We start from the raw sequence: 18959 nt of genomic DNA on the forward strand, positions 1-18959 counted from the left end.
AAAAGGCCAAAGTATGTTATTACACAAGGGGACAGGAGAAACATGAGTGTGTCATTGAGAGTAGTGAAGAACTACATGTTCCAACTATTCTCTGAGCTTTTATATTAAAAATGTTCTCAGACAAAGGGCTGTTTCCCATAACATTATCAGCAATTGTAATGATAACAGTAGGCTGGAAGATTCTGGATTATTAATATGAAAGACTGTAAACATACGAGGTGGTATTCAACTAAGCTTACTCAGAGTAGACCCACTGACATGAATAGACCTAACTTAGTCATGTTCCATAATTTAAATGAGAGTTGAATACCAGCCAAGCAGTAATAGCATTTAGGTCATCCAGGGATAATTTCTTGAAATTAAAAGTGGAAGCACTAGTTTGTACAAGGGGAGAGTTTAGATGCCTTTGGGTATGCTCAGAAAGGCCTTCACTCGGCAAGGCTATGAATGGTGTTCCTACTATAAGATCAGCTTAGAAATATTAATCCCCTGTGATCGCTATTAAATAGAAATTTTCTAGATTTTGATAGAGAAAGCACTTCCACAAAACATTTGTTAGTACAGATCTAGATATGCATTGTTAGGCCAATTCAATATTATTTTGGAGTCATAAAGCAGTTGCTTTAGCTACAGTTCATATTTCTTTATGACCCATTCAACGACTACATTACTATCAACTGAGCTTGAGGCTGGATGGATGGTACAACTTGGTGATAAAGGACAACAACAACAACAACAACAACAACAAAGTAAACATTTTAGTTTATTCCGGAGTATCTTCCATGTGACCAATGCAAATGTTGTTAGCAAGTGACATACACGCAGGTAAGAAAAACAAAAATGGGCACATGATGCAAACTACCCTTATTTCATCAAAATAAACAGGCACAGGCAAGTCACATATGTTTTTACTTATATTCCGCAGGACATAGAAATCACACAGAAATCAGAGACAGGTGTCAAGTTAATTAAGGATAATTAAGCAAGATGATTAAGAGTTGCACAATTACGTGGATTCTGATTAAAATAGCTCTACTATTTCATTTAGACTTAAGAAATTTACACAGGCAGTGGAAAATCAAAGACAGGGCCCACATTCAACTAACTAATCTAACCAGTGGTAACCCATGCAAGGACTTCCGCAAGCACAACGGGGCTCCCGACCCCCACCACAATTTGCATTGCCCCTCCGAAACAGCGCGGGGTAGGGGGAGGAAAGAGTAGATCATTCCTTCAGACAAGCTATGTGGAATTCCTCCCTGGATTTTTTCTCCCTCTCTTGCTCCTTTAACAAAATTCCAGGTAGGCCATGCAATGGGTTGCCTCCAATGCTGCACGTGGAGTTTTACTCCTACAACAGGATTTCCCTTTCGTGAATCCTTAAAATTTGCTCTGCAGGGTCCGCCAACCCCATGGAGCAAATTTTGAGGGTGCACAGGGGGCTGCAAAGGACAGCAGAGGGGGAAGTTCCATTGTGTGAGTGGAAATCTGTTGCCGATCAGCAGCATTTAGTACAGCCCAATATATTTTATCACCTAGTCATCATAGGACAGGAGCTTTGATCCAGAGATGCCACTTTGCAAGCAGAAGACACTTTCACACAGTTTTTTGGGGGGTTGGGGTGGAGAAGAGAACTGGTCTGAATTGTTCTGTTAACATTTTGAATCAAGTTTGAAGGGCTGCTGATTGTGGGGCTGGAACTGGCCATGCTACCTAGTGGAATCTTTGGAGCCATGGAAATACCGTAATTTTTCCGTGTATAACACGCCCCCGTGTATAAGATGACCCCTATTTTGGGGGACTCCAAATTGAGGAAATGGGGGGAGATTGCCCAGAGTTGTTGACCCGCCTGACAATTGCACGCATCGACAAAGCCAACAATCGTCTGTCCGCCAGTTGCACGCCCAACTGCCGCAGCAGCCAATTGCCAGCAGACCTTGCAGCAGTCACCAATTGTCCATCCAACATCTGAATTATCTGTGTATTAGACGACCCCCATATTTAAGCATTTTTTAAAAATAAAAACAATTCGTCTTATACATGGGAAAATACGGTGTTTTAAATTGAAAAAATATACATATGCCTTAAGTCTCATTTCCATACCAAAAGCTTACTATGACTTTTTGGGGGGGAGAAAATATACAAATTATACCTATGAAACTGATGGAAAGCGGGTCCTTGCATTAGAAAATTCTAAATGAAGGCCAAAAAAATGGAAGGAATTTGCATAGACACAACCTCTGCTAATGTTTTTAGCAAAAGAAGTCCAAACAACTCATAGAAAACCCAGACAAGCCTTAAGCATTAGTGTCCTTGTATCATACTGATAACATAGATAAAATGAGTGGTCTTATTTTTAAGAAATGTTGTGATAATATCAGATAGTTAATTGATGAACATTATGATATAAAAGAGACCTCTGAATTTTTAGCACTTAAAAACAGTTACGTGAAAGGCACAGTTAAAAAGTGCATTGCTGAAGCAACCTATTTTGGCTTTCTGGGAAAGAGTAGGATGGAATTTGAAAGTTGTTCTCAGATACTGTCTTGATGTGAAGGTTCAGATGCATTTTTTGGTTCTCTTTCCCAAAACAGTCTGTTCCTTTATAGCTTCTCAATATGTTGATTACTCCATCATGTAGAAACGGTACATAAGGGCCACAATAATTGCTGCTATAGCTGGAATCACCCAGTTGGACCATGTGCTAGAAGAAACAAAAAGTTACTTTGATACATTCTGATATATCAGAATGCAGACAAACCAAAAACTTAAGACTAGAATAGCAATGCTTTAAAGAATACATGGTCAAATATTGTTCCATAAAGAATATGTTGTTATGTTTAGATTAAAGGAGTAAAGTAGAAAGAACAACATTATCTAGGAATGTTATAAAGAGATAAAAATCCAAAATCTAAAGAGTGCAATGATTATATCAAACTTAAACAATAAGGAAGTTGTGGGGTGTGGTGGTGGGAAGAGCTTTTATGTTTCCAAGGGCTAAATCAGAATGCGAGCCAATTGGGGGAGGGAAGGATTTATGTTTGTGTAAATAATAGTGTATTTTTGTGTGTTTTCGTTTGGGTAGGATGTACGGTGTTGTTTTTTTGCTCTTTCTTTTTGTATTAAAAAACTCAATAAATATAAATAAAACAGAATAAAGTTACTTTGATACAAATATCCATTAGCTTTTATATGATGGACTTGAGAAAAACTGAACTTTTGGCTAAGGCTTTATCCTAGGTCTGACAGCAGCAGATCATAAACACTTTGAAGTGAAATACAATGGATAATATAGTTAAGTCAACTAAGTAAAGGTTGCATATGATTTTTGGCAAACTATAATGAAGTCACATTGAGCTAAGAAAGAGATGAGGAATTTGTGGCCCTCCAGTTGTTGCTGGATTCCTAACTCCCATCAGCACCAGCCAATATGGTCAACTTAGCAAGGATGATGGCAGCTGGAGGCCACAGGTTTCCTCATATTCATGACCTGGACAAAGGAATATTTTTCTGAACTACTGGTGGAAATGCAAGCAAATATATGGCTGGATTGAAGACTTTAGGACAAAAGCTTGAGACCAAAATGAACTTTTTATCCAGAAGGTCGACTGAATTAAGTCAGCTACACAAGTTTTTTAAAAAACATTTGTTAGGAAATGTAATCCTGAAGTAAGAGTGAAAAAAGCAAATATAATGAAAACACTTTCAAAATATGTGGCCTTCCAAATGCAACCTAAGATTCCCAAGACCCAAGCACTGGCAAGTTTCTACGAGTCTGTTAGAGACAGTGGGCTTGAAGCAGTGAGGCAGTCACCAGAAGGCAAGCTATACATTTTATATAAACAAATAAATATGTGCCAGATGCAGAGTTAGGGTGCTCTTTCAATAAACACAATGTGGCCTAGTCCTGTTAAATAAACAATTACACACATGCAAGCATTAGACTTCAAATATGACCCCATTTCCAATTGTCTTCAGATTTTTAATGTATATATTAATGTTTTCTAATGATTTTTTTCTATGTTTTTAGCTATTCTTGTTTTTATCTGTAAGCCAAAAAAGCAGGGTAATAAAAATGATAAAAATAATAATAGCATCATGAAAATGTAACAAAATTACTTAGTAAAGGTGAAAGCCAACACGGAGCGAGCAAACCTCCGCTTGCATAACATGGCCTCTCTTTCCTCACCCCCTTGCTCCTCAAAAGCTTGTCAGGAGGGGTGGGTGACACCGCCTCCAAGCAGATTTTGCGGGTGCATGGGAAACGGGGGGGGGGGGGGGAGAGAAACCAGAATTCCACTGAGTGAATTTATTTTTCACAAGCAGTGAACGTCACCGGATGTCAACCTATCTGAATACCCAGTGCTTTTTCCCCCCCAGGGGGAACTCAAGGGTACACAGTACCGGCACCTCTTTTTGTTTTGTTTTGTTAAAAAGTGTGACACCTACTGTAACAATTTCATGGTGAGTACCGGCACATATTTTCCTAGAAAAAAAGCACTGTGAATACCATTTTTAAAACGAAAAACACTATTGGCTTGTTAAATGAAGGCCATACAATACCTGGAATTAGAATCAAGGGTGGTAATGTAAGGTTCCTGAAAAACAAAGCAATACATTAGTTAGACTTAACTGGTCTCTCCTGCCCATCCTTCTTGTCACAAAGCTAACTCATGCCAATTACTAACATGGAGTGTTCACCTACTGCTTCCTCAGATTTCCTCTGATATGGTGTAACCTTTCACATCTAACCTTTCATCATGATCATTAGCCCTCTGTGCTCACTTGCTGCTACAGCAGTATATGCTACATTCTCTGAATTTTGGAAATGACTTCTTGTTGCCATGCAAAAAACCCACAATGTTCTGGTTTAAAAGTCAACACCTAAAATACAGCAGCTAGACAATAAATGGCTGGACTCATTGCAACATCTTACAACCCACAAGGACACTTTTCAGCCTTGGGACTATATCAGTGTGTCCCTCACTTAAATCTTGCCCCACAATTTATCCACAGTTAATGTCATATGATTAACCTTCTAGATCCTTTCTGTTATTCTTGCAGCATTTGAGGAAGATAAGCTAATTGCAATCTCCATGTTCAGAGACAGAAATGCCTATGGAAAACACATGCTGCGCAAATGGGAGGGAATTAATCATCACCATCTTCCCCAGTTTCTTAGAGTCTCTTGAGTATTTGACTGCCCACCACTCAGCAGGAAAATGATGGACTTGGTGGCTCTTCAAGCCTGATCCAGGAGGGCAGTTCTTGAATCCTCTTAACAGTTTCTGCAATGCAGAAAGATTTGGAGAGAGACTTTCCACTCAGCTCACATTTGAACTGCTTATCTGTCAAGGCCTGACAAAGTACTCTGATAGCAGAACAGAACTGCTAAAAAATCTTCAGATGTAAACCATATCAGCATTCTCTGGATCATCACCTTTCATGGACCATAGGAAGCTCCCTTATTATATACAGTCAAAATCATGGTCTACCTAACTCAGTTTTAACCAAACTGACTAGAAGGGTTTCTCCATGATTTCAGATTCCAGTCCTCATGATTCTGAATAAAGGGGCTGATATAATAGTGAGATAGGAGACTGCCGTGTACCACGTCAGACTAGCTCAGGGTTTCAAGGCAGGGGACGTTCCCTGGAGAGCCACTGCCATTCAATGTGAACAATACTGATTTAGATGGCATCTACTTTTTTCTTCTTCAGTGTGCACAACACAGCACTTGAGTCTCATGGGTCAGACCTCTACTTTTGAAGAATGTCAGCTGTTGTTCAGTATTGGTAAGCATTAGAATACTTTGCAATATTGAAGAGTATTATTTTCATATCTGAAAAAGCTGACTCAAACTCCTTTTTCAGTACTAAAAGCTGGACCAGATGTGCCTTTCTGTGCACAGAAGAGGTTATATTAAAAGCATCGCTAAGGGGAGGGTATTCCATCAGCACAATTGTTTATCCTTGTGCAGCAAAAAAGTTCTTCCCCTCTCCTTACCCCACATGCCCCTTAAATCTGCCCTGAGGGTTTGCCCAACCCTTCGAAGTAGAATTGGGGGTGGCAGGGGCATGGAGGAGGGAAAGCTCGGAATTATTTAGTTGAATACCACCCAAGGTGCCTTCTTGTTCAAGGAAGGATTGCTGTATGCCTCGTGCTAGAATGTTGTTTGAGGAGAGTGAAATCAGATGTTCTTCCACTTCCACTTGTGCAAAGACTTCTACATAGCCTTTTGCACAAACAGAAACATGAGAATGGCTGCAGAACCTTCTTAGTGCACACTGTGTGAAGCCTTGCATCAGCTGGTTCTAGGCCACTTAGCATGCTTAAGATTTTGTAGAACTGTTTCCCATAAACATAAGACCACCCTCGCATAAAGTCCAGTCTCATATTTCCCACTACGGCACAGTAGATGCTGCTGGGAATCCCGTAAGCAGGACACAAGAGCAACAGCGCCCTGCTTGCTGTTCTTCCCAAGCTGATACAGGAAGGAGCAACAGATGTTTAACATTAGTTAAAGTCCCTGCCAGCACTGCATGTAACACAGATCACTGCTGCCAAACATTAACATGGTGCGATGGCTTTAAAGTGGAATGCTTACCGTTGGTTTCTGAACTTTTTTCCAGTCATCCTGCAACACAAAAACAGTGATAAGCAACACAATGTAGAATGCCCCAAAATACCAAAAGTTATTTATACATGTAAAACTAGTACAGTAAATTTCACCCTGTTGATTAGTGAATATATGGATACACATACATTCTAAAAGCATTTCGCAACCTATCTTCTTTGTAGTATTTGCTGATAATTTTCAACGTGCTTCCTTATCCAATTTTATTCTACCAAACGTATTTTGAGTTTGCCTCCAGAAAAGTTGCTCCACATTATCTCCACATGAGATAAACATTACTGTAGCTTGATTAAATGCTCCCTGGTAGCACACGAGCTACTTTCAAGTCCTCCAGCATAACAGATCTTTTAGCATAACAGAACAGTTAAGTGTGGGTGGAAGACTTTTAAAAAAGCAAAGGAAACAAAATTATTAAAAATAAATCTTGCAGCAATGTTTTGATGCCAAGATCAGTTTTCTACAAAGCTTCTAATGCCTTTTAGACACAGGGGTGTTATGAAACAGGAGGAACTGTTTGGCTCTTTTGAAAAAGCGGACTTTGTAACTGCATCTTGATTCCAGTACTAAAGTCATGAAGGCACTTTTGCATGGAACACAGCAAGTATCAGTGCACTTTGAACACCCATTACAGTAGCTTATCACATGCTAAACAGAAGCAAATTTCTTCATGTACCAGCTCCAGAAATATCAAACGCACCAGTCTAAACTTTAGTTTGGTAACTGCATGAAGGGGCTTGATTTAGAGACGTAACCTCAAAACACTATACCGCTGTGTATCCTACTAAATATGATGAAAGGAAAGAATGCAGGAATTGCCATGCAGACATACCTGGCAGAAATAGCTTGGCAACACTACTAATTCTCTGCACAAAATGCATAAATGATCCCGATCATTTCCTAGGTCCTCTGTTAAGTGTCAGAGGACTTGGGTAGAGTTTGTCCTTTACCCAACCAAAAGAGACAGCACCTTTGTGCGTGCGTGCGTGCGTGCGTGCATGCATGCATGCATATGCACACACACACACACTGGCAAGTTCTCTGATGTGCAGAGAATTTTGGAAACTGAAGACTGTTTCAGTTAGTGCTAGAATTTAACAGCCATCAGGATAAGTCCTGTGGTTAGCTACGGGAACTGCATTGGTGGGATCTTAGCAAAGAGTAATTGGTTCAGATATAACATTAAGTGTTGCTGAAGGGCATACATTTGTTGCCCTGGACTCAAATGTCTTGCAGTGCAGCAAATGTGTGTTCAGATCAGTCTCTTCTAAATCACAAGCTTGGTTTTAAACTTCTAGTGCCACTGCCAATTTATTGCTGTTTTACTTATTTATTTATTTTGCTTCTTAACTGTTATTTATTTCTCACTTTCCCAATCCATCCTGAACACAGGAACCAACTATTTTAAAACAAAAAACTTAAAACCTAAAAAATAGCTTAGAACTTGCAGAGAAGCACTAATAAACTGTACACTGAAAAAAGTCATCAACTGATGGGAGGTACTGATAACCTGCTTTACTGCACAAACATTTTTAATCCCAAATTACAAAGTTACAACTTGACACAGAACACTGCATCGCAGCATCCAATTTAATATGTTCATTAAGGTTTTAAAAATATGGAGAAATATACAGGTAAAAGAAAGCACACGTTCTGTACATGGAAAGTGCACTTACTGGATGAAGTTCTCCTATAATGAATGTATCTGACAATGTTCTGGCATCTGTGGAATGGCCAACATCTTCAAAACTTTCTGTAGCATCTCCTCCCGCTTGTTCCCTTAGAACCTCTTCACCACCTGGGTGCTGTAAGAAAACAACATATGAATAAGTATCCATGAACTTTACAAATAGTTTTTAAAAGCTTTCTGTCCCAATAGGTATCAGTACATCTTAAAGCTGTCAATTTCACAAATGGAACTGCGACAGATTGCATGCTCAACAAGGAATCTGGTAGTACCTTAAAAACTAACAAATGTATTATGGCATGAGTTTTCATGCATTGTCCACTTCATTAGATGCACAAAATGTTGACCTGAGCCGCTGAAAGTACACTTCTAAGCCAAACTGGCTGCCAATCACTATCAATGAATGGCCCTAAATTCTAATATTAGATGCATAACAAGTGTGCATATGGTTCTTGTTTTTTGGAAATGTTGAGCACACAGAAGAACACTATTTTGCCCAGCAACTACCATCAGTATTGTAGATATGTAGATATTGTAGACACAAAGATATTGTTGACACAAGGAAAATACCACTAGAATATATCTGTGCTTGTGATTAAAACAAAGTTCAATCATCCAGCTTTATACTGTCCTTCATAAAAATGTATTTTTAATTGTTGGCTGGTTTATGTCTTACAACTGCAATATTTGCAGCAGCTTCTGATCAAGTCCCCCAAAGATGTGCCTTGTTCATTTGAAACACAGGTTGGGACTGGCTACCTTGAAGCCTCACTTTCGCCCATATCAGTCTAATGGCACTTTAAGAAGAGTTTCCACAGCCCTACTGCCAGCAGCATGCTTGTCAGTAAAACCAAACCAATTAGGCTGGCAAGCCACCATATTTGTGTAACTCCATTCCAGTTGGGAACGGGCAGGCCCCAACTGTGCAGGTGCTTCTGTGGGCATCAAAACTGATTTGTAACTGCATTTTCATAATCTGAAGAATTTAAAAAAATCATGCTGCAGTTTCTGTAGTGCTACTCTGTCATTTTATGGTTTTATCAGGCTGTTACGTTTTAAATGTCTTAAAATTAACTTACCTAGTGATGATTGTTGTTGATTGATTGTGCTGTGGTTGTGAATGTTTTGTGTGTGTGTATACACACACACACACACACACACACACACACACACACACACAAAGAGCCATGTGTAGGAGAAAGCTTTCCTAAAAGGCAGGGTTTAAAAAACACACCACTAAATAAATATGCACTCTCTTTCTCTCTGGCACTCCCACTGTGAAGTTTGACCCAGCCTCCCCCACTGGCAGTGGGCCCTCTGCCAGTGCAGAAGTCCAATCTGCCTGTGTTTAACTCATTCTTATTGCATAAAAGGGGATGAGTGAAGTTCTTAATCCACGTTATATGATCCTGTAAATGCTGCTCCACCTAAGTACTATAACATTCATTATATAAAAATAAAGATGTTTTTAACCCTGAGAGCACTTCATACGAGTCAGGCATTTGAAGCACTTGTTTAGCCAAGATCTTATTCCAGAATTAATTTCACACATAACCGACAATGCAGCTCTTAAATCAAAGAGTAGTTGAAAACACTAACAAAACAAAACCACATTTCCTAGTCTTGTCATTTCAGGACTTCGAGAGGAATGGGAAGGAAAGCACATATGCAAGGCAGTATGTAGGCAAATATGTAGGCAACTTTCTCAATTTCCCCATATCAAACCATTCAAAAGAAAACACTCCTGTCTAGAGATGCCCTGGCAACATTCTAAAAACACACGCGTAGGTACTATTTGTTGCCTAAAAGTGATAAACTTGTAAAAGTTTCTAAGTTTCTTTGCATAAAAAAAAATAATTGGGTGAAGAAAGTGCACAGTGCTTATGCACAGTGACTAAGCAAAATGGGGCAAAAAGTTACACAAGTGTGTAGAGCAAAGATTACATGTGGCCGTCAATCCCCAAAAGGTTAAGGAAGTGCATGCTGGAGAGAGATTATGCAAGTCAAAGCGAACGTGCAAATATGAATGACAAAATCCTACCCTTGAATCAGTACTGATAACTATCCAAGCAAAGGAGTAGAGCAAAGGTCTTGAACGACGCTGAAGCTGATTGATGTGAGATTTACAGAGCATTCAGCAAACTGAATCCAGAAAACAGGTTGGACAACAAAGTGTAACTTACACAACTTTTCAGAGATGATGAGCCCAAACTCCTATTAGTACATCTATACTGAAAAAAAGTTGAATAGCTGCAATGAAATGTGATTTCATGAAGTGATCCATTTTTTAATGGAGCATGAACTGAAGAGAGAAAGCTTCCTGTTCTGAATTGTAAGGCACAGAGCAATATTAAAAATACTGAAAAGGAGAAATATGATCAGATTTAAAACAGTTTTCCCTTTGACAGCACAAGACGCATTCACCTGGGTAATCTTTAGGTCAGTCCAGAAGTAAAGAAGCAAAAATATACTGTGCTGTCAAATGCTACTGGCTGGCCACTGTAAGAACAGAATGCCGGAATATGTGGTCCATGGGCCTGATCCAGTGGCCTCTTTATATGTTCTTCTGAACTGAGAGAAGATCTCAAAGTCACAGACCAAGACCCCAACATTCCTTAGTACAAAGAACTGTACTAAGGTTTGGACCTGTGTCTCCTTAGATGATTTGTACTGATAAAGATTATATATATTGTAGATAACCTGCGGAATAGCTACATATTTTCCATGGAGAAAAAGCAGTGAAGTAAAAGCAAAACAAAAGCAAAAACACCCCACCAAACTCTTGTACGTATGTGTAAATCTTTCCAGGTGTAGAAACAATGTTTTGGTTTCTTATCTCTTCAAAATATTCACATACCTGCTAGTCCTTGGAATTCAAAGTATTCACTAGATACACATGGAAAGATAAGAAACTTATTTCTGTTTGGATGATAAATGGCTTCTTTCAGCAATTAACACAAATGTGAGCTCTGTTCACTTCATTCCACACTAGACAATAGCACCACTGGAAGCAACAGTGGAAAAAGCAGATGAGACACTCCCTTGACACACAAATAACACGTTCTCAAAAATACCACCATTCTACACATTTTAAACCCAAGTAGAAGCAGCCTCTAGGGCACAGGTAGCCAACTTGGTGCCCTCCAGCAGTTGTGAACTACAACTCCCTTTGGGCCCAGTCAGCATGGTCAATCATCAGGGATGAAGGGGGTTGTAGGCAACCTTTTGAAGGCCACAGGTTAGCCATCCTAATTCTTGCGGTTGCCTAATACAGATTATTCAAAAAGCATTTGTGTATGTGGGACAATTCACAAATAAAAGATTGTAAAATATCTTGAGTACCTTGGTTCTCAAACAGCTTAGTTGTCGAACAAATAGGTTCCCGAACACTGCAAGAAGTAAGTGTTCTGGTTTGCGAACGTTTTTCGGAAGCTGAAACATCCGACGTGGCTTCCGCTTGAGTGCAGGAAGCTCCTGCAGCCAATCGGAAGCTGCACCTTGGTTTTCGAACGGTTTCGGGAGTTGAACGGACTCGCAGAACGATTAACGTCAAGAACCAAGGTACCACAGTATACAACTAAAATATCAAGGGTGTAAGTGTAACAAATAAACGAGTGACTTTGGCAAAGTCATGTTACTACACAAACAGTTTTTCCTTTTCTTTCTTTTTTCAAAGCATACTAGATACTCTTCTCCCAAAACATACAAACTACCTTTTAACGCATTAAACTTGTGAGGAGAGGGGAAAGTCTGATACATAGCTCTTAAAATCCTGGCTGCATACACACAAGTACCTTTTATGAGAGCCACAACTGCAAAAAAAAAATGCAATGATGGTGAACAAGTCTGCAAGCCAGCACTCATACTTTACAACACTGCTGTAGCAGTCATTTTTAAATGTTAGATCTTAGCCTACAAGTTCATATGTCAGAGCAGAGATCACAGTTCCCTTCTCCTGTTGCCCAAAAGCAGAATAGTTCCCCAAAAGTTTTTCCATCAGCATAATAGACACCAGTTGACTTTCACAGGCTTTAATGACAACCTAATTTCTTTTTATTTGCTTTCTGTGTAAAATTTTCTGGGTTTATCCAAGAGTGCTAATGTACATCCAATGGGTTTACACTTCCCACAAGAATTGGGAGTGGTCTTGTAAGTCATACCCAGGTCAAAGACCAAATTTGTAAAGTGGGACCGCAGTAAAGTGGGTACCTTAAATAAATAAAAAAAGACACATTAATAGGAGGAACCATGAAGCACTTGCACAGTTTGCAAGTCTTGACTGCAGCCTGCAGGGACTTCTAGAGTTGAGTATGAACTGAGAGCTGCCTTTCAAATGTAGCAACCAGCCGTGTGACATCAGGGTAATTTCAGTTTCATATAAACTTTGCTCAAGTTGAACCTGCCTGTCTCAGCTTGTTCACTTTCTTTGTGAAATATAAATATGTTCCTTACATCACAAATGAAGATCTTATGTTGCTGAAATACAGTGTAAAGGGCTGTCTGAATCAGGTGGAGGATTGGCCAAGGACCCAGGAAAAGGCTCCAGTGGGATGTGGAAGCCTCTGCCAGATGCCGAAGAATCTGCTAGTGAGGAGTGGCGGGGGGGGGGGGGGTGGCAGCTTCCTCAATCTTCTCATATCTTCTCCGTCCCCAAGCTGTGAATTCTGCCTCCCTCTCTGTCCCTGCCTCCTTTTCTAGCTTGACAGAGCCTCTCTGTGGTGCACTCACTCCAGATCTGTCAGATACTGGGAGTGGCTCTATCTGCCCAGAGGGGGATGTTTCAGGAGTGCTGGCCACGTCTCAGGAGGCAGAGGCACCTTCCCCATCACCTAAGTAAAGGAGCAATCAAAAGAGAAGGGAACAAAGGGTTCCACCTACCAGGCATAGATAAAGACTGCAGAAACACTTACAGCCTTCAGAGGAGTCCACCCCATTCCTATATACAGGATAGCAAAGGGGTGAAACAGTGACAGTGGTGGATCAACTTCCAAAGCTTTGCCAGCAACAGTACCTACCTTTCTTGTACAGTGGTACCTCAGGTTAAGTACTTAATTCGTTCCGGAGGTCCGTACTTAACCTGAAACTGTTCTTAACCTGAAGCACCACTTTAGCTGATGGGGCCTCCTGCTGCTGCCGCACCGCCGGAGCACGATTTCTGTTCTTATCCTGAAGCAAAGTTCTTAACCCGAGGTAATATTTCTGAGTTAGCGGAGTCTGTAACCTGAAGCGTATGTAACCTGAAGCGTATGTAACCTGAGGTACCACTGTAGCTCTATTTAGGATTAACCATGTGTATTGCCTGAAGTGCCTTAAGGCAGCAATTTGCATATGTATTGTAGTAATCTAAGCAAGGCCTGCAAAGCACCCGAGCCACATGTCTGGGAGAGACGCACCCATAGGGGCATGGGCGCACAGAGACTCCACGCTGCCCACACGGTCCGCCCGCTGCCTCCCCCTCCCCAGCTGTAGGGCAACTGAGTGGGAGGAGGCAGGCAGACTCTGGAGGCCCTGCGATGCACCCTGCCCCTATGGGTGACTCGCCCCGACCCTGGGCACGCCACCTCAGGCGCCCGAGCAGCTTCCTCTGCAGCTGCACAGATCTAAAGCATTCTGTTAGATGCCATCATTAAAAATGAATTCTGCATGCAAGCTGAAATAAAAATGCTTGGTCCAATGGTTTTTTCAAAGTTCATACTATCAAGAAGCTTTGTGTTCCATATTGATTAGTCTGGAAGTCTACTTTAGCGTGGGAAACTCTATACAGTCTCAGTTTACACAGGTCTGAAGTCTTTGCTTACCATGCCTAGTTGCTGTCCCATGCAAACTAGATGCACCCTAAAACAAAGCATTCATCTGCGGTTACACAATGCAGACCAAGATTAGTTATTTGGAACTGTTCTTTCTGAAGCAAGTTGTCTTCCAATGCCTATTTTCTCAATGAAGAACCTCAAGTAAGCTTCTGGGAGAACCCGGTTTTTGTCGGAACTGTTTGAGAGTGGCGTATCAGTTAAATCCAACAAAAGAAAACCAATCCCATGGCAGAATGATATTGGGGAATGGCAGAAGCTCAGTAGTAGAGCATCTGTGTTGCACGAAGAAGCTCCCAAATTAAATCACTGCCACTCAGTGAGGACAATCAAGACTGCAATGAACTAATGCTCAGTGTAAGGCAGCTTCCTATGTTCCCCACCCTGTAAAGGCAAAATGCAATATTTATTTTTAAGCAAGTGTACAGATACAATGGCATCAAACTCTCTATATAGAATTATGGGATCCTAGATCTGGGAACACTTTCGGAGCCATCTAGGCCAAACCCTTGCTCAAAAGGAGGGCAACCCATCCAATATCACCCCCCAAAAAAAGTTTGCATGCAAATCAGACCACAGTGCATAAAAAGCACAAAGAACCTGAACATAACCACATGCTACAGTTAGTTCAAACTCAGAAGAGAGCACTACAAGTTCCTGCAACACATGTAGAATTGAAGGGAGGAAGGCAGATTAAGACAATACCTATTAAATGCAGATTATCTGTACCCAGCACACCCTAAATCCTGTTCATTCCCAAAAATGAGCTGGGAGGCTTGTTCTGGATGCTGCCAGTTATCAGTGACCAATTAACAATATTAAATCTGCAGGTGCCTAGTGTTGGTACTGAAGTTACGCAACAGGCTAACCAGGGAACATCCTTGGAAAAGATTTGTTAATATCACTACCTTTTAAATATAGCTAATTTGAGATGGGGTGGGGGTGGTCTGACCATTTTAGGTTTTTTTTAAGACTCTTGATCTCCTATTATTTTATGTGCTTAGTTATGATAGGAAAAAAAGTTTATCCACATATTTAACTATAAGTTTTAATGGCGGTGGGGGCAGCTGCCAGATTTCCTTCTTCAAAAATTCAACCTTTCACTCTTCAACCCTTCTGTCAGTATAGAGACATTAAAACAAAATGTGGTCAGTTTCAACTCAAATATGAAACATAGTCAAGATTAGGTTCTTGCCAAAGGTTGCTCATTTTGTAATTATTGGTGCTGATGGCTTATTGATCACAGGGGTCAGAAGAGTTCCTGGTATTGCAACCTGGTAGGTGAAAGGGTGAGCAAACAAGTTTGTCCTCATTTACATTTGAGACTTGAAACAGTATTCCCCCCACTAAAACAGGAGCTCTCACATGCCTATCACATGCCTTGGGACAACTACCCAACTAGACTATCATTCCACAGCAAATTTCAGTGGTGAGCACTGAGAGGAATGGACTCAAAAGGGCCCCAATGAGAAACAAGAAGGAGGTGCCAGCATGCTTAGGGGGCAGAAGCACACCAAATAGTTTTCACCCTTCATTTTTAAAAACTATGTTAAAAAACTAAGAATGGTAAATGGAGAATAAGCTCAGTCAGTAAACACACAATGTTGACTGCCAGCTGTAAAATAAAATTGATAACAGCAGGTGCGAAGGAATGAATAGGGATCTTGCATTGAAGAGCCCAACATTTTTGATCATTGGGACACATTTTCAAATGTAAGAAACTGTTGTGGGCACCACAAAATACTCATTTCACTCAAGAAAAATGGGTATTGGAATCCCCTCCACAGGACAAAATACCTACGTACCCCAAAACATAAAATACAACCCCAAACAAGGAACCCCACATTATGTAACAAAAGAGAAGTCAAAACCCCTTGTTTTTCTTAACAATTAAAAAACTGGAAGGGGCAGTGGGCCCTGGCAGATCCATCTGTGGTGCCCATGGGTGCCATGTTGGGGACCTTTGGCCTATAATGCTCTGGAGAAGTTTAGAACTGGAACAGGCTGTGACCCTGAACAGGGGCATGCCAGTCAGAAGGTGAAGAAACAATGCAGTATTTTGTTACAGGTCCCAATAGTTTACCTACTACCGTAAACAATTTAAACTATAAAGGAAGTTTGCTACAGTTTTCCCAAACCTGAAAAGCTTCGTCATGTTTAGCACAAGTTATCTGCACACAATGTCTGAGGGATGCAATTATGTTTATCTGTGGCAAAAAAAATTCTTGAAACAACTTTTTTCCTTTTTTGTGATTGAAGTAAGTTTTGTGAGAATATATCTAAAAAGGAGAAAGTGTCTTCATAGCATACTATCTTCAATCAGTTTCTCAGAATAAGCTGATGAAATAAATGGCTACATAAAATCAATTTCACAGGCGAAAGAGCCACCGGTGGCTTTCATGCAATATTGAAACCAAGATATTGCTGTCAGAGAACAAGATCGGAAATTAGCAAAAAGTTTGCTAGAAGGTTTAAACCATATTCTTATCAGTGCACATGGGTGTACCAAGAAATACAGTCAGCAGATGACACACAGCAGCTCAGTTATTTATAGAATTAAATTTAAATCAACAGTGACAACTGAAAGATCCTAAACTTCCTTAAGAGCTCCCCAATCCCCTGACTCACAGTCATTTTTTGGGCTGTAATAGTTGTATGGCATGAACCTTAACATCTTCCCTAGCTACAACTAGCAAGCAGGTCTCTGTCAAGGGTGGCTAACTTATGGCCCTCAGATGTTATTGGGCTCCAATTCCCAGCAGCTCTAACCAGCCTAGACAATGCCCAAGGATGATCAGAGCTGCTGTTCAGCAACATCTGAAGGCCCAAAAGTTGGCAACCCCTGGTGTATATCAATGCAACGGTTCTGTATGTTTGATGAATGGACCAAGGTACATAGCTGTACCTCCTTGCTATTTAAAACCCACCCAAACCCCTTTGTTGCAAAGAGGTGCAGGACTGCAGTGCTGAAGATACTATTGACACAATCCTTCACTGCAGCCCCCAACATGAATCCTTTGCTTAACATAACTATGCTAGGAAAGTGATAAAGCGGAGACAGCACTAGCAAAGGGATTCCAATTCAACTCCCAAGTTGATGTAACATGTTCTTTTACTCCTTTGGAGAAACAACCCACCCTGTGATAAGTGAACATTCCACAAGTGACAACTTCTGGCTAGTCATCCAAGCATACTTCTTTCTAAGAAGGCAGGTGGGTGGCGGCAGCAGGACTTAATGGGATGGCAGACACATCTGCAGCCCTTGTGGTTACACCAGTCAGAGCAGATGTTGGGCCCCTTGCTATGCCAGTTCTCAAGACTGGTGTAGTGAAGAGGCCCAGATTGGGACCACTGCTGTCACGTGATGGGAAGACAGGCTCAAGATACAACAGATCTTGTGCCCGCCTCTCTCCACCCACACAATACCTTGAAGGGTTCTACTGGCTAAAAGATCCAAAACCATTGGGGTTCCCCCATATCTGTGCAAAATTTATATGTGCTCAGGAGTGTAGCTCATTTTCTCTCTCCCATTATTTCTAGTGGGAAGGAAAATATAGAAAAAAATGAGGGGAAATGCCCAGAAACAGAAGGACAAATGCATTGTCTGCATTGGATTCTCCCCACCGTAGGAGAGCAGGAGCATTATGGATTTTAGAAATTGCACTGTACAGATACACAAATTCTAAATACAGAATCTTAGAACATACAATGAACGTGGGCTGTTTCTAATCAGCTAATTAGTACAAAGACGACATTACTCAACCCTTTATACTTGAACAACTGATGGATGAACCGTGTCATATTGCTTGCAAGAAATGGCTGTAAGCATCTGGTTACAACAGTTTCATTGCAAAGCTTGCCATAAATTTGGCAACCTTGCTTTTCCAAGCTATTCCAGTTCAATCTAGCTCATCCCACAATGATAGTGTCTCTTACAAAATTGAGTTGCTATACAATAAAATATTACTTTGCAACAAACCATACAGATGGAATATGTGCTATGTGAGCTGAACTTTCTCATCTTCAAAAGCACTACAGGATCAGAAACTCACTTCGACGAACAGCAAAAATAACAAAACGCCTACGAGGAAGCACTTTAACAGAAGCACCCCCTTGCTCTCTGAACGGTCCCCATCTATCTGTCTATCCCTCGTCTCAAAACACCCAGAGGAGGAGCTTTTCGCTGAGAGCAAGTTGCCAGCGTGCATGATCGTGCAGAACTACTCCAGCCCCCATCGCCTCTTCGACAGGACTGAAATCGCCTGCAAGCTCAGCAGCCCCACCTTTCCAGCCCCTTATACTTGCCTCCTCCAGAAACTTTGTGAGGTCATACACACGGTGGTGCAGGATGATCCAGGTGCTTTGGCTGTGATTGTGCTTCTGGATCTCTTCGAGGGTATAATAGCAACCCCGCCACGGCTCCTTTCCAGGCTTGCTGTCGCCGCTAGCATTCACCTTCGCCATCGCCCCAACTCTTAGCTTCGCTTCTCAACCTGGCAGATATTGACCCTTGGGCGCAGCAGCGGCGGCAGATCTCCAACTGGGAACTCTGACCCAGGACAGCCTCGCCTCCTCGCGCACGCGCAGATCGAACCTTTCCGCCGCCAGCTCCGTAATCACGAAGCACCGCCCACTTCTCGGAGGAAGGCGGGGAAAGCTGTCCTAGCTGGCTGCCCATTGGTTGGGATGTGGGAATTAAGAAGCTCGTAGGTTTGTTTGTTTATGTGTTTGTCCTTTCCGCAGATTCCAAGAACTCAAGGCGGCGGCTTTCTTTTCTGATAGAAAAAGAGAGCTAGGAAGGGGGAAACCAAAGCACAACATTCACGCTGAC

At 41.2% G+C, this 18959-nt stretch overlaps 1 protein-coding gene across 1 annotated transcript; it reads right to left on the reverse strand.

The window, feature by feature from the left end:
- Positions 1-745: 745 nt before the first annotated feature.
- On the reverse strand, positions 746-18713 carry CYB5A (cytochrome b5 type A). Its single transcript, XM_028737460.2, has 5 exons — positions 18434-18713; positions 8311-8439; positions 6608-6637; positions 4564-4598; positions 746-2704 (listed from the first exon to the last, which is right to left on the reverse strand). Exons 1-5 carry the CDS (start codon positions 18590-18592, stop codon positions 2626-2628), a joined length of 432 nt encoding a protein of 143 aa, XP_028593293.1. The 5' UTR covers positions 18593-18713; the 3' UTR covers positions 746-2625.
- Positions 18714-18959: the final 246 nt, after the last annotated feature.

The sequence above is a fragment of the Podarcis muralis genome, chromosome 8, assembly GCF_964188315.1.
Source record: "Podarcis muralis chromosome 8, rPodMur119.hap1.1, whole genome shotgun sequence".
In the NCBI taxonomy this organism is placed as follows: Eukaryota; Metazoa; Chordata; class Lepidosauria; order Squamata; family Lacertidae; genus Podarcis; species Podarcis muralis.

What these genes read in the sequence shown, in the direction of transcription:
- CYB5A (XM_028737460.2), bottom strand. Translation starts at nt 18,592, where the DNA reads ATGGCGAAGGTGAATGCTAGCGGCGACAGCAAGCCTGGAAAGGAGCCG. An exon ending in TCACAAAGTTTCTGGAGGAG is followed by an intron (nt 8,440 to 18,433) that starts GCAAGTATAAGG and finishes GTTTTCTTACAG; the next exon opens with CACCCAGGTGGTGAAGAGGT. An exon ending in AAAAAGTTCAGAAACCAACG is followed by an intron (nt 4,599 to 6,607) that starts GTAAGCATTCCA and finishes TTTGTTTTTCAG; the next exon opens with GAACCTTACATTACCACCCT.